General features: G+C 37.2%; 7 protein-coding genes across 26 annotated transcripts; 4 read left to right on the top strand and 3 right to left on the bottom strand.

The window, feature by feature from the left end:
- Positions 1-515: 515 nt before the first annotated feature.
- On the bottom strand, positions 516-4222 carry LOC129577981 (DNA replication licensing factor Mcm2). Its single transcript, XM_055465958.1, has 5 exons — positions 4048-4222; positions 2331-3849; positions 2039-2221; positions 1497-1930; positions 516-1370 (listed from the first exon to the last, which is right to left on the bottom strand). The coding sequence occupies exons 1-5, from the start codon at positions 4051-4053 to the stop codon at positions 849-851; spliced, it is 2664 nt and encodes an 887-aa protein (XP_055321933.1). The 5' UTR covers positions 4054-4222; the 3' UTR covers positions 516-848.
- Positions 4223-4467: 245 nt separating this feature from the next.
- On the top strand, positions 4468-6104 carry LOC129577985 (protoporphyrinogen oxidase). Its single transcript, XM_055465963.1, has one exon. It carries the CDS (start codon positions 4543-4545, stop codon positions 5965-5967), a length of 1425 nt encoding a protein of 474 aa, XP_055321938.1. The 5' UTR covers positions 4468-4542; the 3' UTR covers positions 5968-6104.
- LOC129577987 (uncharacterized) lies at positions 6005-7133 on the bottom strand. Its single transcript, XM_055465966.1, has 2 exons — positions 6994-7133; positions 6005-6921 (listed from the first exon to the last, which is right to left on the bottom strand). Exons 1-2 carry the CDS (start codon positions 7074-7076, stop codon positions 6099-6101), a joined length of 906 nt encoding a protein of 301 aa, XP_055321941.1. The 5' UTR covers positions 7077-7133; the 3' UTR covers positions 6005-6098.
- Positions 7134-7295: 162 nt separating this feature from the next.
- On the top strand, positions 7296-8974 carry LOC129577986 (general transcription factor IIH subunit 2). Its single transcript, XM_055465965.1, has 4 exons — positions 7296-7435; positions 7510-7711; positions 7809-8193; positions 8297-8974. Exons 1-4 carry the CDS (start codon positions 7377-7379, stop codon positions 8818-8820), a joined length of 1170 nt encoding a protein of 389 aa, XP_055321940.1. The 5' UTR covers positions 7296-7376; the 3' UTR covers positions 8821-8974.
- An 892-nt stretch (positions 8975-9866) lies between these two features.
- LOC129577984 (caytaxin) lies at positions 9867-12345 on the bottom strand. 2 transcript variants are annotated; one of them, XM_055465962.1, is made up of 4 exons: positions 12190-12338; positions 10896-12077; positions 10419-10801; positions 9867-10381 (listed from the first exon to the last, which is right to left on the bottom strand). In XM_055465962.1, exons 1-3 carry the CDS (start codon positions 12192-12194, stop codon positions 10465-10467), a joined length of 1524 nt encoding a protein of 507 aa, XP_055321937.1. In that variant the 5' UTR covers positions 12195-12338; the 3' UTR covers positions 9867-10381; positions 10419-10464. The 2 variants fall into 2 exon arrangements, with proteins under 2 accessions (XP_055321937.1, XP_055321936.1); XM_055465961.1 differs by having other exon boundaries at positions 9867-10801; positions 12190-12345.
- A 265-nt stretch (positions 12346-12610) lies between these two features.
- Positions 12611-15089, top strand: LOC129577977 (microspherule protein 1). Of its 2 annotated transcripts, none has more exons than XM_055465927.1 (6): positions 12611-12872; positions 13008-13528; positions 13604-13965; positions 14033-14482; positions 14574-14789; positions 14879-15089. In XM_055465927.1, exons 1-6 carry the CDS (start codon positions 12778-12780, stop codon positions 14969-14971), a joined length of 1737 nt encoding a protein of 578 aa, XP_055321902.1. In that variant the 5' UTR covers positions 12611-12777; the 3' UTR covers positions 14972-15089. The 2 variants fall into 2 exon arrangements, with proteins under 2 accessions (XP_055321902.1, XP_055321901.1); XM_055465926.1 differs by having other exon boundaries at positions 12629-12872; positions 13008-13534.
- An 840-nt stretch (positions 15090-15929) lies between these two features.
- LOC129577973 (zinc transporter foi) lies at positions 15930-27404 on the top strand. 18 transcript variants are annotated; one of them, XM_055465914.1, is made up of 6 exons: positions 15930-16718; positions 22873-23581; positions 23747-24107; positions 24466-25376; positions 25521-25814; positions 25905-26424. In XM_055465914.1, the coding sequence occupies exons 2-6, from the start codon at positions 23138-23140 to the stop codon at positions 26067-26069; spliced, it is 2175 nt and encodes a 724-aa protein (XP_055321889.1). In that variant the 5' UTR covers positions 15930-16718; positions 22873-23137; the 3' UTR covers positions 26070-26424. The 18 variants fall into 18 exon arrangements, with proteins under 18 accessions (XP_055321889.1, XP_055321890.1, XP_055321891.1 ...); XM_055465915.1 differs by having other exon boundaries at positions 15948-16435; positions 25905-27404; XM_055465916.1 differs by having other exon boundaries at positions 15959-16440.
- Positions 27405-27839: the final 435 nt, after the last annotated feature.

The raw sequence follows: 27839 nt of genomic DNA, 5'->3' as shown, positions 1-27839 counted from the left end.
CAAATGCTTCGTTTCGATGAAAAGAAATTTATAATATTCAGAGTTTGAATGAATAGAATTCGCTGCAACTGCAGATTTGCTGTCGGTATCCTTTGATACGTTCAGTCAACTCGAAAACAACTGTTTATGTATATCCTTTTTTTCTCTGTTTTTTTTTCGCTTCGGAAATGATATGAAATCGTTTTTAGTTCACGGCGGAGAAAAGAGGGGAAATGGGCAATGAGGATAAAAGCGTGACACACAAATACACATGCAACGGAATTTAACCGAATGCTGGCATGTGAGTGTGTGTGTGTGTGTATGTGTGTGTGTGTATGTGTGTGTGCAAGAAAAACCAAAAGCTACTGATAGCAGACTGTGTGACTACTCGTGTACCACGATGATTATGACAATAAAATGTGCTTTGCAAGCTTGTACACCTTCAAAAGCACCGAATACCCTTTTTGCGAGTCAATTTATGTCCTCTACACAATCGAGAGCTAGATTTTTCGTAAATAAAAAAGGCGCCAGCTGTGTACTTTTTCTCAGTTCAAATACCTTGGGTTTTTTAATTCAACATTTGTATTTCGTATAAATTTAATAAAACGAAAAAGAAAAAAGACACTAAAATCTATTTAGAAAAAAAATGAAAAAGAGAAAAAAACGATAACTAAAAATAATGTCAACTTAATTTTAACGAGTGCATAAATTACTTCAGATTGTTCATTACGACGGGTCTATGAGCTAATGTATTGAGATAAAAAAAAGAAAACCAATAAACAGGCATTTGGGAATGAGTATATGAACATTAAACAATGCAGTAGAATAATGAATAATGTGAGCCTGAGAGATGGGAAATGATTTAGTATTTAAACGCCTGCCTCGGGAACCACTTGCAATATAACTTTGCGTTTGGCATCGTAAACGTAGCCATGCGTTTTGAATGTGTCACTGTCGTAGAAGTCTTTGAAATTGAAAATGTTGATGGATTTTGCGCGTTCGGTTAGATCTTTTTCCAACACCTCGACATGAGTGGCGGATGGACCGTCTTTGCATCGAATGTATGCCAATTGTTCCAGTGTCAATTGACGCAATATGAAGTACAGCAATTCCGAATGATCCTTTTGGAATGATAGGTATTTCTGGAATGTCGAACGCATCTTCTTCATTACACTGAATTTTTGCGCTTCGACAAAACTCTCCAACATCATTCGAATGGCCATGTTCACGTCGACCTCTTGTACGGAATCACGAAGATGCATTCTTGCATGCGCCTCTGACATACGAATCACACTCTCGATGTGACGAACTGTAATCGGAAGACTGCCCGTGGCCAACGATTCTTGACGCAATTGTGAATACATTTTTGCGATTTTGTCTTGATCCATATTCTGAAATGATGAACGATGATTACGAGATTAATTTCATTTCTTGATATTGTCTACAGATTTTGGTGTGTGTTTTATAAGAAGGAAAATTCGTAGAACAATTGAACTAAGAAAAGCAAAAATACATACCGTGAGTTTTGGGCGAACATTAACTTTTGAGTAGACAATGTACTTTTTCAGCAAATCCTGTGGTATTTCCAAAGCATTGCTAGTGTTTTGTGATTGCTGTGAGTTCAGGTCATTCGATTGAGCATAGTTTGGATGATGTTTCTGATGTGATTTGATAACGAATTGGGCCAACAGTTGATCTTGCATCGGATCAAATTCATCTTTCACAACGCACAAAATATCGAAACGAGACAAAATTGGTTCCGACAAATTGACATTCTCGGAGAATGTCATACTTGAATCGTATCGACCGCCAATTGGATTGGCAGCTGCGATGACGGCACAACGGGCCTGAAGCGATGTCACAAGACCAGCTTTGGAAATCGAAATCGATTGCTGTTCCATGGCTTCGTGAATTGAAGTACGATCTTGATCATTCATTTTGTCGAATTCATCTGAAGAAAAGAAATTTCATTGAAAAACTTTTCTGTCGATTTGTTCACATATCTCTTGACATTGTGGCGAAAAAGCCATTAATTTTATTCAAATTTGTAGATACTTACCAATCAAACAGACTCCTTGATCAGCAAGCACAAGAGCTCCAGCTTCCAAGGTCCATTCCTTTGAAACTGGATTACGCCGCACGTAGGCCGTCAAACCGACAGCACTAGCTCCTTGGCCAGTGGTGAATATAGCTCGTGGTGCAATTTTTTCAGTATATTTCAAGAATTGCGACTTGGCGGTACCTAAATTTTAAAAAAGACCATTTGAAAAACGTTTAATTTAGTACAAAAGAACCAAACAATTTTTTTTGCATCAATTCGAACGAAAACATTTGATGCTGGCATAACATACCTGGATCACCCATAATCAAAATGTTGATGTCACCTCGAATACGATGTTTTTCGCCCGGATTTTTCGATTCACCGCCAAACAATGACAATGCAAGGGCTCGCTTGATGAAATCATGACCATAGATAGATGGAGCGATGCTAGCAATCACACGTTCACCGATGCGTGGATCCTTGCTCAGCTTTTGAATGGTTGCAATGTCTTCATCGGTCAACGAAGAAACTACTTGTTTGCTGTCCTTCACAACGATGTGATTGGCCAGAATGACCGTAGCGAAAACGGGGAAACCATGTTCAGTATTCAATGAACCATCATAGTTGTTTGTATAAACACCGGTCACTTCGATTTCATCACCAGGCTTGGCCATATCGCATAGATCCGACAGTAGAATGCAGTCTTTGCTTCGTGGAATTCGACCGGCTGGAATGCGACCGGGTGACTCTTGCATTGTGATCTTTTGGTAGTTACGATAAACCGTTTGTTCCATATTGATTGAGAATGGGCCACCACTTTGACACTCCGGACACGAGCCAGGTTTGGTTTCGGTATCTTGTGATTGAACAAATGGACCGAGGATGTAACCACACTTCACACAATCGTATTTGATGACCGATAATTGTGGCATGACGCCCGTTGTTGCGGTGACAACACCCAATGTACGAACCAATTGATTCAAATGCAACTTACGGAATGTACGGAGCTCTTCGATCAGTGGCAAGTCCGAAATACGAACATGAATATCGCTGGTAACACGATCATATGTTGGGAAAATGCTGAGCACCATATCTTTGGCTACATTATCGAAAATTGCCAACATTTGAGATGGGGCTTCCGGTAAGAAGTAAGCAAGAACATGCTCTTTGCTGGCCAAATCCGAATACGATACCACAAAACTGGCACGATTCTGTTCGCACATCCGACGAATTGCATCACGGTACACATACTGTCCTTTCTCATCAACAAATGTACGCAAAAAACTCTTGAAACGATTTGCGATTTCGGTGCGTGGTCCTAACATCGAAACCCATTCCTTTGTCGAATAACCTTTGGTGTCTTCCAAATTTTCGATGGATTCAATCATTTCGGTGTCTTCCGTTTCCGTTTCCATTGCCTTTTCGGCCATGCGCCGCTTCAAACGCGGTATTTCATCTTCATCGTCACTTTGATCGTACACCAAATTACGTTCATCACGATGAATGCCCATTGCCCGATCACGCTTATTCAATTCTCTTTCGGCCGCACGTCGATCACCCTGTGATATATCGCTGTAGTCGTCTTCGTCCAATTGATCCATGTCATAGTGATCCAATTCTGGTCTGGGGCGATAGTCATTTTCCATGTTATCGCCGAACAATTCCTCTCCATCTTCTTCCTCTTCATCTTCTTGGCGCACGGTTGTGTCGCCAAGAATTTCATCTTCATTTTCAAATGGTTCGAAATCTTCGACTGGCGATGTCATTAGATTACGCAGCAATTCGCGACGTTCGGCTTCCATCGACGGTGGAGGTGAGCTCGGTGTGTCCTAAAATGATCCAAAAATCATTAATTCATACGGATTTGGCTATTTTTGATAGATTTTCAAACATTTTTCTATTAAATCAATTCAACTGCTACTGATTTAAGTGACAGGCGCGCTCTCGCTTTTTGTTCTACGCATTCGATTCGTTTACAATGAATTTTTATAATTATTTATAGAAATAATTTGTTCTTTTATACTTACAGACATTCTTTTAGGACTTTTTCACACTTTTTTCAACAAAATAAACTTAGAACAAACAAAACGAAATTAATTTTTTAACTTTATATCCGGAGCACAAAACTGAAGCGTTATTATATGCGACTCGTGTATTGAAACAATGCTGTAAACTTTTCGGTTGGCGCGAAAATTTGACAATACATTAAAATACCGCCGTTTTGCACCAATGCATGCTACTACTTCATTGTTCCCTATTGGAAAAAATTTGTGTTTTGAAACGATATGGATTAATGATTTTTTTTCTAATTTAAAAAAGAATAACTAATTGAATACTTCAGAAAATAAGAGAGAAATAAATCATTTTCATGTTTTCCTCTCTTTATTTCCATTTTTGTGTTTTTTCCCTCTTCATACTGATACTACTGATCTGTCATAACAAACGTTGTTATTCTAACCAAATAGTTGACAGGTGATGTGAGTCGAGTGTGTGATAATTAGGAAAATAACGAAAAGCATACGATGTCTATCGTACTCGGTGGTGGAATTAGCGGTTTATCGGCGGCATACTATCTACTCAAACAGAGCAATCATGCGCCAAAGCTATTTGAGGCAAGCAGCCGATTTGGTGGATGGATCAAAACAGAGGTCTCACCAGCTGATCAGAAAGTACGTTTCGAGTGCGGTCCAAGAACGTTGCGGCCAAAAGGTGTGAAGGGATTGAACACTCTTGAACTTTGTTCAGAGTTGGGTCTGAACAATGACATCGTGCCGATTACATCAAACCATCCTGCAGCAAAAAATCGTCTGTTATCCGTTAAAAATGAATTGCATGTGCTACCAGCAAGTATTACTGGAATGTTTCGAACAGTGCCACCATTTACAAAGCCGCTGATTTATGGTTTGGTCCGTGATTTTAGTCGAAGTTATGCCGGTCAACCACTCAACGATGATACGATTTATAATTTCGTCGAACGCCGATTTGGCACCGAAATCGCTAAATATCTGGTCAGTTCGATGATTTGCGGCATTTGTGCCGGCGATGCAAAAGAAATAAGTGTAAAGTTTTTGCTCAAGGATTTGTTTGAGTATGAACAGGAGCATAAATCAGTTGTAATGGGCATTTATAAGAAGACCCTTGAGCGAATGTCAAATAAAAATGCTGGCAAAAAACCGACTGAACATTGTAACTTGTCGAAAAGATCCATGATGGAACTATGGAGTATTTATTCGTTGAACGATGGTCTGGAGAAATTGCCGAAGACTCTATCGCATCATTTGGAATCAAATGGTGTGCAATTAAGCACAAACGCCAAATGTGAGCACATTGAATTTGGCTCGAATGGTGTAAATGTTACGATCAATGGAAAGGGCTATGACACAGATAATTTAGTCAGCAGTCTACCGGCATTTGAAATTGGAAAATTGGTACAAAAACAACATCCAGAACTAGCTGATGACCTGCTTGCCATTCCATATGTTGACGTGGCTGTGGTGAATTTCCAATTTACGGGAAATAATTTGCTAGAGAAACCTGGTTTTGGATTCTTGGTTCCACCAGCTGAAGATCTGCCAATATTGGGTGTGATCTACGATAGTTGTTGCTTTGACATGGGCGAAAACACTGTTCTAACTGTTATGATGGGTGGCAAATGGTTCCGTGAACGATTTGGCAATGGCGATGAACAGGATTTGTATGAGAAGGCCATCGAACAAATTCGGAAAATTTTGAATATTCAACAAAAGCCAGACGCATTCAAAGTGAATATTTTGAGACAGTGCATTCCACAATATCTCGTGGGTCACTTTGAGCGAATTGAACGGATCAACAACTATATCGATCAACATAAGATCCCATTGAAACTTTGCGGCTCTGCATATGATGGTGTCGGTGTGAATGATGCAATTTACTCAGCAAAAGTAGCAGTCGAATCGATTGCTAGATAATTTTCATTTCTTCAAACAAAATGTTCAAACTCTTGAGTTCATTGGATATAACGTGTTGATAAATGGTTTTATTCTATTACAAACATTACACTTAAAACGAGTAGTTTAAATAAATGGTTATGATAAAAATATCACAAGAGATTATAAAATTTTTCTTTGAGCTTTTCTAGAAGAATTTTCTGATGATGTGTTAGTCCAGGTATTTTAGCTAATGATGGAATCTCGCTGCTGTAAACCAGAGTGTATTGTTGGCATTTGCAGGCTTCAATCAGACTTTTGATGACTTCCACAGTATGCCGGGAATGTCTTTGGTAATTTACATAAGATTCGTGTTGATAGCCACCGTTTGCAAAATATTCATACAATTTAACATTTGACGGTGACTGTCGTGCCGATGGATATTCCAATAGTAAAATGAGAAGAATCAATGTAATTTCGTGCTTTCCTAAAATGTCTTCATAGAAATCTTCGACTTTTCGTTCGACAATGTCGTCACAGATTTCGGTGATTTTCTCCAATGCACTCTCAAAATTTCCATTTGTGATACACTCATTTGCAGCCAAATCCAAATCTTGGGCTCGATGTGCTGGCGAAACAAAATTACTTGTAACTTCATAATTGGGATTGATCTCCTTCATTTCACGAATAACAGCCGCTTTCATGGCAGAATTATCATTTGACTGCGTTATTACTCGATGATAACAACTCAATGCACCCTGTGTGTACGGTTTCGTATTACTTCGCAAACACAATCGATTGGCATCGGCTTCACGGTATGCACGAGCTGCTTTTAGCAATAAATGTCGTTCAAAAATGGGATTATTCAATGCTTTCTCACATTTTGAGGCTCCATCATAGCAAAGTGCGGCATATTCGGGCATTCCACCTTCAAAAAATTGAGCTGCTAAGCGTTGAAATTCCTCAGACACTTCGGATACATTTGGAGCAAATCGTCTATTGCACAGATAAAATAGGTGTAAACAAATACAATCTATGACTAATTGAATGGCAACTGAATACACTTACTTGAAAACGATGCGTTGGATTTTCTTCAATTTATTCGACGTCTGTTCGTATTGTGTCAATAGATTGTGCGGAAAGCCGGACATTATGGGAAAAAAAAACTAAAATCGAATCAATTATTCAATGCAACAAATATTTATATTTTCGGAGCAAATCATCTGCTGTCATTCAACTAAACAAAATGTGTTGTACTAGAATGGATACAGTTTGTTAGCCTCTCTTCTCTGCTTCATGAAATGTCAATGCACAAATGTTTGTTCATCGTTTAGTATGCAATGTGTTTTGCATGAAGCAACACACTGAACACAGAAGCTTAGTGTCTAAGACGGCATCCGGTTTATTTTCGTACAAATATTTGACCGGTAAATCCAAACAATTTATTGAACATGGCAGATGAAGAAGATCCAAAGGAATATCGCTGGGAAACCGGCTATGAACGAACATGGTGAGTAAAAATTAATGATGATTTTTTGTTGACTGTAATTGCTAACGATGATGTTGTTGTTTTTTTTCTTCCAGGGAATCGATCAAAGAAGATGAAGAGGGTTTGGTTGAAAGCGCCATCATCGAAATCATACAGAAGGCTAAACGGAAACGTCAGCTGAAGAAACGGGGACATCGACGACTTGGCATGATGCGTCATGTTTATCTAGTTATTGACTGTTCCGATTCGATGAGTTTACCCGATTTAAAGCCAACACGAATGCTCTGTACAGTTAAGGTAGAAGAACTGTTGACAATATGATACAAATTCAATAGCCAATGGAGAAATTTAAAAAAAATTCTAATATGCTAATGAAAATCCAATCTAATTTCAGTTGCTGGAAATTTTTATTGAAGAATTTTTCGATCAAAATCCAATTTGTCAGCTGGGAATCATTGTGATGAAAGATAAACGTGCCGAAAAATTGTCAGAATTATCTGGAAGCGCTCGAAAACATGTTCGGTCATTGAAAGAGATGAATGTGAATCAAGGTGAACCATCGCTACAAAATGGATTAGATTTAGCTCGACAATCATTGAAAATGTTGCCATCACACGCGAGCCGTGAAATCGTTGTGATTATGAGTAGTTTAACGACATGCGATCCCACCGATATTCTAGTTACAATAGACAATCTGAAAAAGGATGGCATACGATGCTCGTTGGTGAGTTTATCGGCCGAAATACATGTGTGCCGCTATTTGACCGAACAAACAAATGGTAAGTGGCAAACAAAAACAAAATATTTGTAATACGTTGATCCTTTATTGTTCGGACCATTGATTTCGGTTTGTTTTCAATTCACTTTCTTTCTGAATTCCAGGCTCGTATGCCGCTGTCTTGGACGGCGCACACTATCGTGATCAATTGATGCAACACATTGATCCACCGTTAGCAAATCGCACACAAGAAAATTCACTCATCAAAATGGGCTTTCCGCATGTACAGCACGAAGAAGGCAAAGATCCACCGTTAACAATGTGCATGTGTCACATTGATAATACGGATGAACCGAGTAAATTGTCCACCGGCGGTTTCAATTGTCCGCAATGTGCTAGCAAATATTGTGAATTGCCGCTGGAGTGTTTGTCGTGTGGCTTGACATTGGTTTCGGCACCACATTTGGCACGATCGTATCATCATCTGTTTCCCATTGGAAATTTCATTGAATGTCCGTTCAAGCAGCAAACTGATAAATGTTATGCGTGTCAGAAGATCTTCACCGATAGTGCAGCCGATAAAACGATATACCGATGTCAAAAATGTCAGCAATATTTCTGCATGGATTGTGATATATTCATTCATGAAACACTACACACTTGCGTTGGCTGTGCGACGACCAAATAATCATGAAACGGTGTCGTCAATTGCAGCCCCATTGCTGAAAAATATGAAGAAAAAAAAACTGTATCATTCGCGCTAAGATCGAAATAAATTTCCAACTATTTGATTTATCATTGTTATGATTTGAAAGAAAATAAATTAAAAACTTGAAAAAAAAGAAACACTGGAAAATATTGTTCGTATTTTGTCTATTTAGCCTAGCTTCATTTCAGTTATCATTTTGATTTTTTTCATCGGTTTTTGTTTTCATCATTGTTTTTTTTCCTCAGTTATGAAAAGAGTAAACAACACACATAAACAATCATCATCTTTCAGATTTGATACAATTTTTGTTGTTGGTTTTTTGTTTTGTTTCTGGTAACTGTTGTTTGCAACAAAATAATTCAAAAAATAAGATTAGATGGTAATTTGTATGCAAAGCTTCATTTTTTTTTGGTTCGCTTTTTCTTTTGGTTTACTTAGAGAGTAGAGGTACTTTGCGCATATGTTTAAATAAAGAGAGATCTTTGTTGTTGTTTCTATGTTGAGTACAATTTTTGTCTGCGATATTCAATAAGAGGGGAAACAGATATAATCATATTTTTGACCGTTTGGATCATTTGTTTGGTTGGAAGGACAAATTAACGTGGATTTTTTTTTACTAGTATTATTCCAAACATGTGTTTTAAGATTGCTGAGCATCTCAGCATTTCGTAAGGCACGGATATATCCGAGTATATCGACGACGCATATCGTTGCGGCTGCACGTAAAAACACACGCCACTGTATTATACAGTATGCGTCGTCGATATGCTCGGATATATCCGTGCCTTACGAAATGCTGAGATGCTCAGCAATCTTAAAACACATGTTTGTATTATTCTTGATTTCTGTTCACATTTCAAATGCATACATGGAAAATCTGGGCATTGCACTATATTCATATATATGTTCTTATTTTTTCTGTTTGGTATATCATATTTCATTTTCTTTCGTTTTAATTTTCTTTAAAAGTGATGAAAATTGTTTCGCTGCTTTCTTGAAAAACAAAAACTTACATATATGTGAAGTTTTTTTTTTGTTTTGGTTCAATCTGCTTTTTTACTACGTTTATTTACAAATACTATTCCAATTACATTAGTGAATCACACAAAACGGGATAAATAAATATATACAAGATGGGAAAATAAATATTATTGCATCAAAATATCAACTAGAATGGTGTGGCAATGGCATTGATCAACGAGACTCAATTATAGTTCAATGCTCTCAGTATGCTACTGGCTATTGACCACAAAAATACTGTCGGAATGATTGCATGTGGAATGTTTCATATTCCCTTGGTTTTCCTTGCTTTAAATAACACTTAATAAACGAGATCAAATTGGTACAATAGCTTGGGTGATGTGTGATGGTTACAAGGCGAGTATTTTTTTTCGGTTTCATTCTTCCTATCCGGTGTAAGTACGCACACGTATTTCACAAATCGTGGTGCAATTTTTTTTGGTTTTTGTTCATAACACAACATTACAAATTTACTATACAGAAAAATCATATCACTAGTCTAAGTGTGAGGGTGTGTGTGAGGGTGTGTGTGAGGGTGTGTGTGAGGGTGTGTGTGAGGGTGTGTGTGTGTGGAATTAAGTGTCCCTCGATGCAATCGGGCATTTATGAATGTTTTCGATCGTATATTTTAACTTTTTCCGGGACGGCTGCTTTTTCTACTGGTATTATTTGATAGAGATCATCGAGTGTTCGTATATAGACTAGTTTGCGCCAAAATTTCGAGCTAATGAAGGGCCGTGCCATCCAAACCACCGATTTTAGCCAAAATGTCGGGTGAACCATGTACAAATTTTTCAATTTTTTCCTGATCCTCCGGTCCAATAGGTGGTAGCACTTTTTGAGCCATGGTAACGGTGGCACCGTGTGATTTGATCCACCATGCAGATAGATCAGTATATAATCTTCGGTTACAAACTGGTCCAATGTTTTGATGACATACCTGAACAATCGAACGAAAGAGAATTAAATTACAGTTTAGTTGGATGCACCAATTGATTATTCTGATTGATGAACAGAAAAAAAAACACACTTACAGAAACAGATTTTCCATCACATAATGGTAGTCAGCTCTCGATCGATCTGGTAAAAAGCATGCGCTAAATATGACGATGGCATTGTGGCCGGGTGACTTAATGTAACCACCATGTGATAAACATCGTTTGTATGGTTCGATCACTTTCATATCAATATCTCTGGTTTGGCCGTTTGGTAATGTGACCGCCACGCCAGACATTTGCTGCACCTTTGCTCCATTTTCATTGGCTATCGTTGCACTTACACTAGTTAAAACCGCTTCATGATTCGATGCTGGTTGCCTATTGCTTTTGGTTTCCTTAAAACTTAAACCATCCTCGTCTTCAATGTCATCATCGAAACTATTATTCGATATTGTCTCAACGGATGAATCGTCCTCTTTGGTTGACATTAATTCTTCGGTCAACAGAATTTTTCGTAGGCCGCTCACTTTCGGAGCGGTAGCTAGTTTGCCGCCGTTATAGTTCATCAACGACACTGACTGGAATGTCGGTTCGACTGATGCCTGATATTGTGAAATATCTGGCTCAGATTCGCCACTGCTCAAATACGATTTGTCGCTCAGTTCTTTAACTTTGGGCAAACACAATGTGCCGTAGCGTTGCGTGGGTGACACATGCATTGGTGATTCACTTTCCGTATTAGCGAATTCGGATTCCGGATTGCACACACCATCGAATGTGGTGGATGAATCGGGTGACAAATCGTCATCCTCATCGCTTTTCACCATCATCAGCGGATGCATGTCGACCAATGTCATACCAATCCGTTGCTTTGTTGAATTCGTATGGGTATTTTTGTTGACTAGTATGCGATTGTCTAAGGAACTATCATCAAATTTATTGTCATGCTGATCAGAATTGGAGTAGTTTCTATTCGATGTACGCGATGTTGCATTACTTAGTGACGAGTTTATTGTAGCCATTTTACGTTCTGTAACTGTTGTTGTTGTCGTCGTCGTCGTCTTCGTCTTCGTCTTCGTCGATGTAATTTTATTTACGCTGCCAATTGATTTCGATGTGGCATCGCTGCCCATGAAGCCGATTGAATCCGATGCAGTCGTCGAGTTGGTTTTTAGTTCCGTTTCTGGCGATAAACCAAACGATTCCTGAGATATTGTTGTTTGTTCTGATATGTCCATTATATTGTTATCTGAGTTTGGGCTATCATCAATGTTTTGACTGCAAATACATAGATTTTCAAAAATCACAGTTATTTCTTTCGATTCTTCTCCCAACCTATCATACGGGTTGGCAATTGAAGCGCAATTAGTCAAACTATTCTCACACTCACCTCATTTTTGTATTAACCAAAAATAAATTCAAAGTAGTTTTGGTGATTTGGTATCAAAACATTATGATACGTTTGCACACCGAGACTGATTTTCACATAGAAAATCCATTTATTAATATCCTTTTATTTTCAAATGTCAAATCCAACCAACGGACCAGTTCAATCCCATTATTTACCTCAATCAATTAGTGTTGTACGAGAGTCGACTATACAAACTGTTTTTTTTTTTTTTTCATTGAAATAATATTAAAATTTATACAATGAGTTTTTCTTTTAATTCGCATGAATTTTTAAATATTATTCACATTCACGTTGTGTTGGATCATTGAATAGAACAAAATAGTTAGAATCCTGCACCAAAATTTAAAATAGAATAAACGCTGAGAATGAAACGCATCCATCGTTTGGCATTTGACGCCATATTGGATTGCATTACTTCAACATAGTTTACGCATCAAAACTTCATATCAAATTTTTTTCGTAAGCGCATTGTTTTTTTTCTCTCTTCCTCTCTCTTTTCATTGGTTTCTTTGGTTTTATGGATTGAGTGTGTTTTGCCCACAAAATAGAAATATTTTGTTTCATAATATGGACCATCCAAGTCCGGCGAAACCAGATGCTTCTGTCGAATTATCACCATCGACGACCACAATCGATACATCAAACGATCAGAAGCGTCGAAGGTATGGTAGCATTCACAGAATACACAAGTCATATTGTCATTTTTAACCTTTTTCCTGAATAAGTTCGTAATTTAATAGTTTCTGTTTTTATTTTCGTTGATTTTTCTGTTGCTTGATTCAATGAATTGCGTGCAGTTCACAGCGATCGATAAAAAGGAAACGTTTCGACGATGAAATAGTTCAGTATAGTATTGGTGTACCGTCAGCACAAGTAAATCGAATTGGCCGTTCACGAAGGCAATCGGTGGCATCAGCTGCAAATACATCGACCACAAGTACGCCTCCATCAACAACCACAACAACCACATCATCACCGCAAGCATTGAAAACACCCGAACCAGTAACGCCTGTTGTGCCAACAACACCACAAACCACAACAACAATAGCAACAGTAATAACAGCAACAACAACAACACCACCACCAGCAGCATCAGTAGCAGCAGTAACAATAACAACAGTGAGTGCCGAACCGCCAATCTGTGAACCAGTCAAAAACGAACCTGTGCTTCAGAACAACGTTTCACTCACACAGCAAGCGATTGTAAATAATACACCCGTTACACCACCAGCCGTCAACTCAACACCAATGATTCCACAAACACCTTCCATTCAACCGACAACACCAGCCCCTGTGGCTGTTGCATCACCGGCATTAGGTAAATGTATGATGCAATTTATTTATGTGTTGATGAAATAACTGGAATTTGATCATTTTGTCTGTATATTTTTAGTGCCCGAAAAACGTCGATCGGTCAAATCGATCACGAATTCAAAGAAAAGCAAAAAACACAGGCCCGGCCAACAAATCACAACCAAAGATTTGGGACGTTGGAAACCGATCGATGATTTATCATTGATTATTGGCATTCAACAGACAAATGACCTGCGTATGGTGCATCAAGGTGTTAAATTTTCATGTAAATTTACCATGCAAGAAATGCAGAATCGATGGTATTCTCTGCTCTACGATGAAGCAATTTCGCGTATTGCTGTTGCGGCGATGCGCAACTTACACCCAGAAGTAGTGGAAAGTGTGCACGCCAAAGCACTCTATACAGCTCAAGAAGAAGAATTACTCGGCACCGTTAAGAGTGTATGTGTTACTTACATATTGTTTTCAAATCGAATATGTTTCTAATGGAAATTGTATTGTTTTACAGACGGACGCTCCGACACTGGATACATTTCAAACGTTGCTCGACAAAAATGCACACTCATTTTATCCAGCTCGAACGGCAAAGGCACTCTTTAACCATTGGAATATGATGAAACAGTACATGCTGTTGCCCGACCAACAAATCATAACGAACAAGAATCCATTGTCATTTTCAACATTGCCGGACGGCGATCCAAACATCAATTTCTCCGATCAAGAGGATAAACTCAACGATGCCGATTTGGCCGATGCTCGAGATGAAGCGCTCGAATTGGAACTGGCATTGGCCGATCGCAAGTGTAAAAAGGAAATCCGCCATTTGGAAAACGAATTGCCGAGATGGACGGTACTGGTTGATTCAATCACTGGAATTGGAATTCATCCCGAATTTGATAACATCACACTGGCCGTTCTGCGTGGCCGCCTCGTCCGATATTTGATGCGATCGAGAGAGGTGAATTTCCGTTTTAAATCAAAATGATTTGTTAATTAATTTGTAAATGATTCAACGAACTACCGATTCATCAATTTCATGTTTAAATCAGATTACATTGGGTCGAAAGTCGGATCATGACCATGTTGACGTCGATTTGTTATTGGAAGGGCCTGCTCATAAAGTATCACGCCGACAAGGCACCATCAAATTGCGAAGCAACGGTGATTTCTTCATTACGAATGAAGGTAAACGGCCGCTTTTCATCGACGGTGTGCCATTGCTTCATGGTAACAAAACCAAACTGAACAACAACTGTACAATCGAGGTAAGGCAGTCTTTATAATTGAAGAAAAATTAAAGAATATCAAATGTTATACATGATTTTAATTCGGATAAAAATTCGTTGATTTCTAGATTGCGGGACTTCGTGTTGTCTTTATGATAAATGTCGAACTAATAAATGCGATCCGACAAGAGAGTGCCAAAATGAATGGGCCACTAAATTAGATTTATGATGAATAAATTACATTTAGGTAGATAGATTGGATAGATTTATGTTTTTGTGTGTATGTAAATTGTAAATGGAAATAAAAAACGAAATTTCATTTTGGTTTACAATTGTAAATCCTTACCATGCGATATTAATTCGAAGATCCCAACAAAATGGTGACTTAAATTACATTTTTCCAATGTGTAATGCATTGAGTATACGACAACGACACCATGTTTGGCTTTTACTCAATTCGATTGCTGTTCTTCTATTCTCCTTCTGATCTATTCAATTTAGCGCAACTACATTGGAAATTTGCGCCTTGATACTTTTGAAACGATCGTTGAAGAGTCGATCGAAATGAGACGTGATATTTTACCAATCCATGGTGGGCACAATGGACACCAAATTTCTATGCTCATTGTAGATAATTTGAACTAATCTTCCCTAATAAATCTCATAAGGTGCTGATGCATTATTTCATTTTAGTTACCATTGCGAAAGAGCGAAGATTCTATTTAATGCCATTCTTCTTAAAGTTGAAAAAACATAATTAGATTTGCACTTTTTCAGAATTATTTTTTTTCAAAGAGTGTGTATTTTCTAATTGGTAATCGATTCAAATAGCATTCAAAATTAGACAATCTTCCAAACAAATGTTTGTTTACCAAATTGTAAAATATTTTCGGTGGTAAAAAAATAACAGTAAGATAAGAATTGTACTAGAGTATTTTGCTCTGAGTACGTTCAATCCGATCAACTAAATTTAAAAAAATTATTTTTCTCATCTAATTTTGATTCGTCTGAAATGAAATTAAAATACATGATTGCAATATTTCCGCAAATAATTTACTTTTAAAAACGTATATTGAGTTGAGTTTGGTCATGTCTGATACTATATGCCAATTTAATATATGCAGTCAAACTCACCTACCGCCATCTTTGATTGGCAATCGAAAGTGAGAAAAAAAAAATAATGTCAAAACAAATGTTGAGGTTACATCACATTGGCTGAGAAAAGAACGCATGCATTCGCAAGTGTTGATTCAAATGAAAGAACTACATTGATATTAGCGTATTTTGACGTTCGTTTGCTATTTTTACACATTTCCACCGAATTTATACGTATTTGTCGGAAACTAAATATTCTGAATTCACACCGATTGCAACAAAACATCCGATCGAACGATTTGTCGGATTGTGTTTAATAAATTGCGATAACGCATAAAAGGCAAATCGCATCGAAACTACCTACTGAGTAGGCGAAATATGAGTTTACCATTAAAAAAAATTGTGTGTGTAAAACCATAGGAGTTTGCGGGGTGTTGACGAGAAAAATTAAAATGTGTGTACAGCGGCGTATATGATGCATTTACTGTAGACAATTAAATTAAATAAGTGAGAGTTCAAAGCGGAAAAGTTCCTGTGGTGCAATGTCAACAGAAAATTGACATCGGAATTGAATGGTGTCTATGCACTTGGTACGGTAGGAGTAAAAGAGCGTATATTATTTTGCATCGAAGCAAGGAAAACCAGGTGGTGGAAACGAAGGCAAGAGTCACGGTCTTGAAAATCGGTTCTTGAAACAACAAGACAATATACACGGAACGGCGTCCAAGTGTGTGTGTGTGTGTGTGTGTGTAAGAAGACAGTGTTGGGCTTCGTTGCCGCCAAGAATATCGAAAGCGAGAACAACAACCTTTTTCTTGTCGATACTTGCTGGCTTTATGAGAGAGAGACAAAGCGACTGAGGGATAGAGAGAGGTGAGACCACATTTCTAGACACAATTGACGAATTTGTTGCTTCACACAGATGTTTTTCACATCATGAAGAACTGATGTTGAATTTGAAAAAAAAAAAAAAATAATAACCGAACAAAAAAGCAACACAAAGTGAAATTGATAAACTATTGTGTACGTTCATTTGATATTATTATACCATATTTTGCATGTGTCGGAAAATTGAAATTTAAATCGAAATGAAAAAAAGAATCAATTGATTTCGCCCCACATTTATTGAAATAGTTTCATTAAATACTGAATGAGTTATGCCACGAATAGATTGCATTTCCTACTTCATTTTTCGCATTCCAACCGATTTTTCGAGCTAATTTTGTGTGACAAATTACATCAAACCTTTTATCACATCGGAAATCGTATTGAGTCGGGTTCTGGATGAGGTTATTGTGCACACGCTGAATTCTGTCCTTTTGTGTTTCTCGTGTCTCGGTACTAATTTCGTATTCATGAAAAATGTGATTATTTTCAATTGTGTGTTGTCTGTAATCATCTTTTACGCCTGCATTTCAATGCATTCTTCTTGATATTTTTTTTTCAAATTCGTTTTGTTCATTTCGTTTGTTTGTTGTGTGCTTTTTGCGTTCACCCATTAATTTCATAGTATAATATTGTGTGCATGTGCATTTTGCATTTTGTTCGACTGACTGAGTGAAAAAAGGGGAAAAAATTGCCAGCTATTATCTGAACTGTATTGCGTACGCAAACGAATTCGCAATCATCATTCCAATATTTCATTTATCATATTTTTGTTTGGAAATTAATTACTTCTTTTTAGTTTGAATTTAATTTGCAAGTTTTTCCAGCGCGCATTAGTTTTCTCCTCGCACATCAAAGCGAATGTTCAGTGTGATTACAAGTCCAATTGTTGGTTGTGCATAAACGTAATATTTTGATCGATTCGAAATATTGAAATCGAACGAAAAAAAATTTCCTTTTTCGTAGGTTGACGACTGTGTGGTGTGATGTGTGTGTGTGTGTGTGTATATATGTGGGTGTCTGTGTTTTGTTTCTTCCAAATGAACGAACAAAAAATTAAAAACTGCACCTGTAATTACAATTTGTAGTTCATTGCTCACCAATTTTCATGACTGAATTGCCGGTGATTACTTTGTTTATTGCAGCGTTTAGCGATTAATTGTGTACGCATGTTAGCGCTTCCATCCAGGTATGGTCATTCGTTTCATATTTACATTTTTTGTACATCATTTTTACCCAGTGCAATCAATTTTGATGCCATTCCAATGAATTTGCTCTGCGGTCATAATCAATGGAATAATTTAATAAATTTTCCCTTGAAGTCAGAATATTTTATGTGCAGTATACAGTGGTTGGGTGTTGAACAATAATGTTCACCTCAAAGTCACACATTCCGTAGGAAATTAAAGTTTAATTTGTGGTGAAATTTTGCATGGAATTCGCCAAACGAGTGTGAAATGCGCTGATTTTGACATTGCATTCCATTTATCCCGCACTCTCGGGACACGTGAAGGAGAATGGCAGCAGAGGAAACAATTTCATTTTTGCAACATTGTAAATATCCGCGCGACACAGAACACGATGCTGCTAGCAGTTTTTCACAAAAGAATGTTTTTATAACGCGTTCTATTGTTATCATGTGAGAGACACATATATACAATAAGGGAACGAGTGCATTTGCACTCACAAAATCATTCATATAACCAGCTAACATGTCGCAACTAAACAGTTACGAACGAATAATAAAATTCGAAAGAGAGAGAAAAAAAAGCGACGGCAAGCAAATAGCAAATTGATTTGCATCAATCATTCATTCGAATTGCATTTGTTCTAAATTGTTTGTATAAATGACATTCTCCGGATCTTACCTGCAATCAATATTGCATTGCAATTTCAATTGGTTTGATGCGCTTTTGTGCGATGCAGAGAATATTTATTGGAAATATGCTCACTAGAAATTGCCATATTCGATAAATATTTGCTCAAAACATAAACTTGTTCCATTTATTTGAGCTATGTGCACAATGTTCGTTCAAAATGCCACATGATATTGCACAATTTGCTAGAATGCACGAACAAGTGGTTCCAATTATAGCATCGAAATTACATTTTAAGATGCGAAGCACAAGCGACGACTGTGCGATCAGCTGAAATTGATGCGGAAACCAATCGGTGAATTTGATGATTGTTTTTTTCTTCTCAAAACCACACTTCTTGCTCCTAACACGTTTACTGGCATCTTGGGAGTAGGAACATGTAAAAACTACCGCAAACTAAATTTATTGGTTTCGGATTTTTGTTTTGTTAAATCAATTATTCAAAGCGAACACAAAACTTTTCGTTTCTTTCAATTGAATACCTTTTGGTCAGATAATGAGTCTGCGACAGAGGCTCGCCCTCTCGCACACTCTGTTTATGTGATTTGTACGAAACAGCAGGGTTCTGCACACGTTGTTGATATCAAATTCGAAAACAATACAATCCGAAAGAGATGAACATATTTCAGCCCAACAAATATATAGCTCAATTTTTCCTTATTTAATCTCATTGAAATGTACGACTTCTCTTTGTGAAGAAAACATTTAACGGTCTTGATTCTCAGATAGCATTTCAATTAAGTCGGTGTGTTTCTTAAGCAAAACCTGGTGCACGGTATTTATTAAGTGTTTGACTTTGTGTTCCGTCCATTTTTGCGAGTTGAATTTCAACGGCGGCCCAAAACGTTGTGTGTTGTTTTGCGCGAAATTCCAATTGTAAACGTGCGTTTGCCATGCAGAAATCAGTGCACAAAGAAAGCCAGACAACATATCCAGAGTATCATTTACATGTGATTTTCAACTGAATTCGTCGGCTGACTTCGTCGATGATTGCAAAATTCGGAACGTAAATCACACAGTTTAACATTGGAACTAGTGGGCAAACGGGTGCGCGCACGTACGTACGCTCATTCACTATATTTTGCTAAGTCGAAGACGAGCCTGCTTAGAATTCCTGAGTAATCTTCATGTGGTAATTGTGTGTGTGTGTGTTTTTCTCTCTCTTCTGTTAGCGCTTCACTTTAAAACGTTCCAAAATCAGAGTTTTCGTTTCTTCAAGAATGATTTTGGACGGGGCATACATTTCCATTCATTCATTTGGTTGTGAATTATCTTGTCAGTTCGAAAGTTGTGGTAAGAATCATTGTTTTTATATTGTTTGGTTCTTTTTCATATTGATCGACTATTTGGAATAGCAGATTTGATACGATTGAAGGAATTTATGGAGAAAAAAAACACACACACAATTAATCAATCAATCAAACAAACGCAAACTTTTTTTGTTTGTTCGTAGAATATCGAAGAGATTTTCACCTAGTATTCCTTATTAAATTATTAAGCATGTTTTGGAAAATGGTTGTTTTTTGTTTTCCCGGAGCATACGGAATTTTATCGGAGGCTAATCGAGCGTATTGTGACACCATGCACATAGCACAACAGCAACCGATACTAATTGATCAATAATAAGCACTAATAAAGGGGACGATTATCGGCCGTTCGGCACAGTCGTTGAGATGCAGTTGTGACGGAAGGCGGTGTGTCCTGAATATCCGAATTCATCCATTCCAAAGAGATTTTCTTTTCCATCTAGTTGGTGGTGTGTGTCTCTCTCTTTGAAAACGTGTTGTTGTTGCATTTGTTGTTCCTGCTGCGACTGTCGCTTTCAACATTTCTCTCATTCAGGCAACAACGGTTGGATTTTCTAAAATTAGCGATTATCTTTTATGTTCGGAAAAGAGACAGATATTCCGCATCGAAAATCTTAGTTTGATATATAATCGTCAACGCTTTCCACATTGATTCTTTCAAAATCATTTTGAAAATAGATTTCAATTACTAAGTTCCAAGTGTGGTTTTTGTCTCACTTTCTCTACCTCGTTCATTCGCTCAGTATTCAATGTGTGTGCACGTTTCGCCGATTCCGTTGAATTGACCTATTTTGAAAAGAAAAAAGAAAAATAGAATTAAATCAGAAAAAAAGAAATGTAATATATACACCCGCAAAGTGTTCAGTATCTGTGGACATGTGTTTTCAGTGCGAGAGACATTCATTGAGAAAGTAACTGGTGAGAGTGGAAAAATAAGCTACCGGTTCATTGATTTTACAAAGCGATAATCAATTCAATAATGTGAATAAAAGTACATCAACACCTACATTAACTCGAGCGGGATGAATTTTGTTTTCAATTTGAGTGATTAAGTTTCTTTGTTCGCCATCAATGAAATTCGTTTCAATGACGGGTGTGCGCGCTCCTGCGCGACAGACTTCGTTCAAATTAATTACGTTGATTAGCCACTATAATGTGATTTAACTAAACAAAAGAATGAGATATAAAACAGCATTAAATCCATTATGAATCTTGATGTCTTCGCTGGACATCCGATTTACTGTGGGTTGGCGCTATAAAATAAATACACATATATATGATTGCGTCAAATTAAAAGATACTCCATTCCTATTACACATCAACGTCATTTCTTGTGTTATCGCAAATGAACCAACTTTGACATAGTTATAAATTGAATTATAACATTTTCGGTTTGGCTGAACAATTTGTGTGTGTGATTTGAATTATATTCGTTTTTTCTACGCTTGAAAAAAAAAACATTTGAGTTACAGTAAACACGAAATAAGCGAACACTCGATTGAAAAAAGAAATGAAAAAAATACGTCGACACAGACGTTCATAGCATGAATTTTTGCTTATGCCGACGATATCATGTGTCACATTATCGTTATATGTTGCAAGATAAACGAAACACAATATAAATTTTTCAAAACTTCATCTTGCATTCATGCGCGCACTCTATGGAAACAGAAGGAATGTGTAAGCAAAATTGATAATCACCCAGAAATGAACACCAGCAATTCAACGGAATAAGCAGGTGAATCAACGAATTAACACTGGGTGAATCAGAAAAATTGGCGTGCAGCACAGCGCCTGACGCACTTCGCATGCGTGTGTTAATTTATGTGTGCTCGCGTTAAAAAGTGTTGACTTGCTGCTTGAATTTGGTTCGACGAAAAATTTAGTTCGCCTTTTACTTTCAATCGGTCAAGAAGTACGCGAACCGTACTGTTTGTGCATCGCATTCACTTTGTGCAAACAACGCTGTTGAGCTGGTATAGAAAACACATTGTGTGTACCAACGTAAAGTAATCATACTTTCGATTTCGATTTTTTTCTTGAATTGAGCACATTTCATGAGCAGTTGTATTAATGCCGCTGAGTTGGTTTCGTTTGGTTTTATTTGGTCGAGCAAATGGTATCTGATGGAACTGATTTTATTGCAGTGGCAGCAGCATTCTGTTTTTACTCTTTTGCCGCGTGCACACAAAAGAGTTAGAAATTCCGACGTACAGAACAATCGCGATTCACGCGATTTTAATAGATAATCATTTGTTTCGTTTATATTGAATTCATTATACGATTCTCTGTTAGTGCGCACGTAAACTCAAATTTTGCGAAATTTTTACCAAGTTCTCTCTCTCTCTCTTTCTCTCTCTCTCTTTCTCTACATGTGTGTGTGTGTGGGTTTTGGATTACGGATTTTCGATTTGAATATTGTTCGATAGTTTTTCTTGTTGGTCGTGCGAGCTGCAACCTACAATCTATCGTCACAATTTATTTGTAGTTACATGTTCACCGTCCAAAATCCGTTCAAACTTTGCTCGTTGTTCAAACTCAAATCACATGGAATTTGTTTGGCCTTCATCGATTTTCTTTCGTTTCGTCTTCATTATGTTCAATCATAAACGACCTAAGCAGAAATCTATCGGGTATTTATGGTTTGAATATGCAAAATCTTGTTGCATTCGACAAATTACGGCGAAGCAATCGCATTATTCGATTAATTTCTATCGAGCGTAAAATTTGGCTTTTATTCCGGTTCCGCATCATAAAACGGTTTTATCGCGAAATGCGATTTAATTCAATTCTTACATTATTTGTTTGGTTTTTAGTTTTCCTTTTCTTTTTGTCGCTTGTTTAGTCTTAATTGATTTTCGTGGTTTTTATCATCCATTTCATGTTTTTTTTCTCTCTCTCTCTCTCTCTCTCTCTCTCTCTCTCTCTATCTTTCTCTCTCTCTCTCTATTGTTTCAGGTGTGTACTGGCGCAGAGAATTGATTTTATTTCATAATCAGAAATTGAACGAGAACCACGAGATTTTTCTCCCCACAAACGCAGACGGGCACCAAACATTAATTGAATAATTGCAATCAAAGAAAAATAAAACGTCAAAAATCCAAAATAATTTCAATTTTAATTGAAAAATCGGCAGATCGTTGTAGTTTTGATTTTCTTCGGTTGTCAACAATAAATAGAAAGCAAAAGTAGCAGCGACAAAAAACAAACAGACGGCAACACGATGGCTAACCGGTTCTTAATTATTATCTGTGTATGCACGGCCTGCGTACACTTGGCATGGGCGCAAATGGGTAGAAAAGATTTAGGGCATAAATCGAGTGAATCAGTTCCTATGGAAATGCATAGGCAACACCAAGGTCAACCGTCTAGTGTTTTAGAATATGAAGTGAATCCTATAGAAAGTAGCCATTATGAAAATGATTTAGTGCATCGGACTAAACGGCATGCCGGCCACAGTCACACGAATACCGCCGAAAATCGCGTCGAAATGAATCCAATCACGAATACATTCATAGAAAAATTATTCAACAATTTTACAAATGGTGAAACGATGAATCTCATTCAATTTGAAGAAATGATGAAAACATTGAAACTGGACCGTTTCATCGAAGATAATCAATTGCAGCAGCAGTCACAACAACATTCAGCGCATTCCAATGAAACGGTAAGTGACACATACGCACTCTCAATTTAAAATCCAATTTAAAGAAAAAGAAGAAAAGAAATGGAATTTTATTGTTTCTCATGCAACATGATGATGATCTTTTGTTATTTATTTTTTTTTCTCTCTGTTTTATTCTCATTTATTGGCATCGGCTATTGAAAGCAGTGCATATCAAGCGTGTCTTTAGTCTCACAAGTTGGTTCAACACAAAATGCCGACAACAATCAAAACATCAAAAAGTACGAAAAAATTATTAACGAAATCAGAGGTCAATCAAAACCATCAAATGAATTGAATAGTAAACCGACCGACACAACCGATAACAAAACATCAATCGAGGCAATTAAATCAATTAAGGAACAAATAAAATTAGGCAAAAATGATTTATGGTCACTTTGTCCAATTCTACTCTATCAATTGGCCGTGCCGAATCAATCGGACCATTCCGGATGTGTAACGATGCCGTTGTTGTCAAGCGAACTGCATCACCACGATGATGACCATCTCGAAACCGACCGACAAATGGGTAAGTGAGAGTTAGATATAAAAACGGCAAGTAAAAAACACACACATAGCGTCAAATGTGTGTTTGTTCTCCTCTTTGAGTATGCAAGCGGTAACGATTTTTGGTTGCTAGTTCCTTGGCATTCTAAATTTAATGAAAAATTCGATTTTGACGTGATGCGAATGACCAATGTGCACCTTAATCAAAAATACATACCATCAGACACTTGAGCCGCTCATTCGGAATGCGTCGTTTGTCACACTGTAATTGGTTCATCTTCACTGAAACACACATGTTTCGAATATTCAAATGTGATTTGTTTCTATTGCTTCGTACGATCAATAAATTTAAAAATTCTTTTCGATTTTCTCATTGACAGTGTGGATTTATGCGTCGTTGTCGATCATTGTGGCCAGTTTGTGCGGTTTGATTGGTGTTGCTGTGATTCCATGCATGGAAAAGCGTTACTACCACCACATTTTGCAGTTTTTTGTTGCACTTGCCATTGGAACGCTGGCCGGCGATGCACTCTTGCATTTGCTACCGCATGCAATGATTACATTTGCTGCGGGCGAAGACCAACACAAAAGCATGACATACAAAGGTCTGGTTGCGTCACTTGGCATAATTTTCTTCTTTGTGACGGAACGAATCTTGGCAATGGTTGCCGAATGGCGTAAGCGAATCCAAAAACGAGACGATCCACCGGCACGTGTGCGTGTTATGCGCGACCCCGATTCGATTTCAGTGAACCATTCGTTGAACGGTGAAAAACAATGCAAACACAAGTATTCTAGCTATCCATACTGTTATGATGAAATTGCACTTGACACCAAAGATAATATACACCAGCACCATCAGCACGGCAGCAGCCATGGTGCGGCTAAGGAGAACGGATTGAAGGCATCATCGACATCACCACCAAAGGAGAAACTGTGCGCCAAATCGTTAAACGATCGCGCTAACGACTATTCAGACACCGCACAAAGCCTATTGAATTCACGAAATCACAACAATATCAATGCTAACGATGCTTACTATCGTACCAACGAAAAAGATGACGTTCAAACACCGGATAATAACACAATTCTCACTAATTTGGACGATACATCACTCGATACATGCGGATGTGAACCCAAAAAAACATTAACACCCGAAAATTATACGATAATTCTGCGTGAACATGAGTCAAAACATCATGGCCACTCGCATACGCACGGCCATGTTCATTCGCCACCAAAAACACTGTCAGCCGTTGCTTGGATGGTTGTCATGGGTGATGGCTTGCATGTGAGTGTACTATCGTTGATATTTATTTAATATTGAAAATCGATGTGTCTCTTCCGTCCAGAAGAAAAAATCGCATTTTTCCCCCATTTCACACATTTATTCGTTGGTATTTTCTTTTTTTCTTTTGTCGCTATGTTTGCACAGAATTTCACCGATGGTATGGCAATTGGTGCCGCATTTTCCAGCAGTATTCCCGGTGGATTTTCAACTGCAATCGCTGTCTTCTGTCATGAATTGCCCCATGAGCTTGGTGATTTTGCCGTTCTGCTGAAAGCTGGTATGTCAGCACGTAAGGCGGCTTACTACAATATCTTATCGTCGGTGTTGAGTTTTCTGGGCATGATCGTAGGCGTGTATATTGGCGAAAAACCAGAAGCGTCTGCATGGATTTTTGCGTGTGCAGCTGGAATGTTTATTTACATTGCGCTGGTCGATATGGTAAAAGACAAAATAATTATTTTTCGAATTGATTCGGTAAAAATTTTTGTTTTTGATTGTCATCATCATAATTTTTCCATTCGTACTTAGATGCCTGAGCTGACAACGGCCCATAATGAGCATTCAGCAATTGTTCAATGCTTCCTGCAAGTATCTGGAATGGCCTTTGGTGTTGGTATCATGCTGCTAATTGCTCTATACGAAGACGATCTCAAGAAGATATTCAACGAAGACCAAGAACCGCACCATCATTAAAAAAACACAATGCTGTCCATAATCTATATTCTGCATTAGATTATAGCCACAGCATCGATGAAAAACCATCGATGTCTATTTGCTACAGTATATATTTCATTGGTCATATCCAAATATGTATTTAAAACCGAAAAAAAGAAGAGAAAACAAACAACTGCTTACAAACTCGAGATTCATTTGGCATAAATGCAAATGAATGTTTCTAACTGTATTAATGAATTGAATTAAAATTTGAATAACATCCGAATGTTGAACAGAAATTGAAACTGAAGAAAAATTGAATATGAAAATGCAGTTAATTGAAATTGCATCAATCTATTGAAAATAATAATAAATTGAACAATTTTTTAGACAATAAGCCATTTAATTTACCAAAACCACTCTAATTGCAACTGTACGGTTGAGTGTCAGACAAATGAAGTGTTGACCGTTGAGGCGGGAGGAAAATGTTTGAATTGAATCGCAAATGTACTTCAAATTTCCCCAACACACACATACACACAAACACACATTTTCCGACTATATTTCCAAGGACGATAAAAGAGCCATAGTTGAAATCAATTATATATTTTCTAGATGATGAAAGAACGAAAAAAAACACATGTTCGAAATGGCGAGCCTTTAGAAGAATCATAAGAAGTAATCGTGTACATTATTTGTAATAAAAACAAAAGACCATTGTGGCTCAGTATGAAGCAAAAGCCGTGGAAAATAAGCTGATTATAAATAGGAAAATCGAAGTCTTATTCCGAAATAACTGTCATTAAATTCATTTAAATTCATGTGGAACATTCTCAACACTCATAAATGGATAGATCCTTTTCATTTAAGTTGTTATTAGATTAAGCAAAAGGAAAATTAACGTCACTTAACAGACGCACATACACCGTTTGAAATGCGTTTCTTCCACCTGAATTCGTTTTGATTGGGCAATATTTAATCATCGCAATGCGCTGACAAAAAATACTCGTTCATATATATAAAAGGTACATCCATTTTTCAGACCTATTGCAATAACCAAAATTGTTCATCATACACACAGACACCTTTTTACTAACAAATCATTTCGTCTTTCTCATTTCCAGAGCTTTCTCAGCATGGCATTAACATGACACGTTAAAAAAATCTCTTACACATACACATCCTTGGCTGTACTTAGGCAATCTAATTGATGGTTTTTCTTAGTACGACTTCGATTTCCATATAAAACCGACCGAAATCCTGTACGACAACGTCTTACTTTTTGTGAATGTCAATAAAATAAAAATTACAGTGTATAGTTGGCACAATGTACAAACATGTATACTGTGATGAATCCACGTCATTTATAAACAAGTACTTGGTATTTTATAGATATTTTACTACTGAAATACTACAAAATTATGCAAGAAACAATGAAAAAAAAAATACAAATTGGCAAAATCTACGTTATATTTTCGATTGATTTTTAGGAACTTTTTACAACAATTGGATACAAAAAACGATTTAAATTTTAGTTTTTGAAATTTAAAAAAAAAATGTAGATCATTTCACGTGTTTTTCGGAGATGTTTATCAAAATTAGTAAAAATGAAGGAAAATCGAAAATTTTATGAAGAAAAACATTGCGTTGAAAAAAAAATCGATTCGCTGTATTGTGAATGACCATTCATAGTTCAGTCTACGCTTTTGCACATTCTCTCTTTTGGTTTTTTTTCTCTTTCTTTTTTTTTCATGAGGGAATTGTTAACAATAATAATATAACAACAAGTGATAAACTGAATAGATATGA

Source organism: Sitodiplosis mosellana, unplaced genomic scaffold (genome assembly GCF_009176505.1).
Source record: "Sitodiplosis mosellana isolate CC-2019 unplaced genomic scaffold, AAFC_SMos_1.0 Smas_scaffold_6226, whole genome shotgun sequence".
NCBI lineage: Eukaryota > Metazoa > Arthropoda > Insecta > Diptera > Cecidomyiidae > Sitodiplosis > Sitodiplosis mosellana.
The sequence above is the reverse complement of the archived record's forward strand: the minus strand, read 5'-3'. Positions and strand labels throughout refer to the sequence as shown.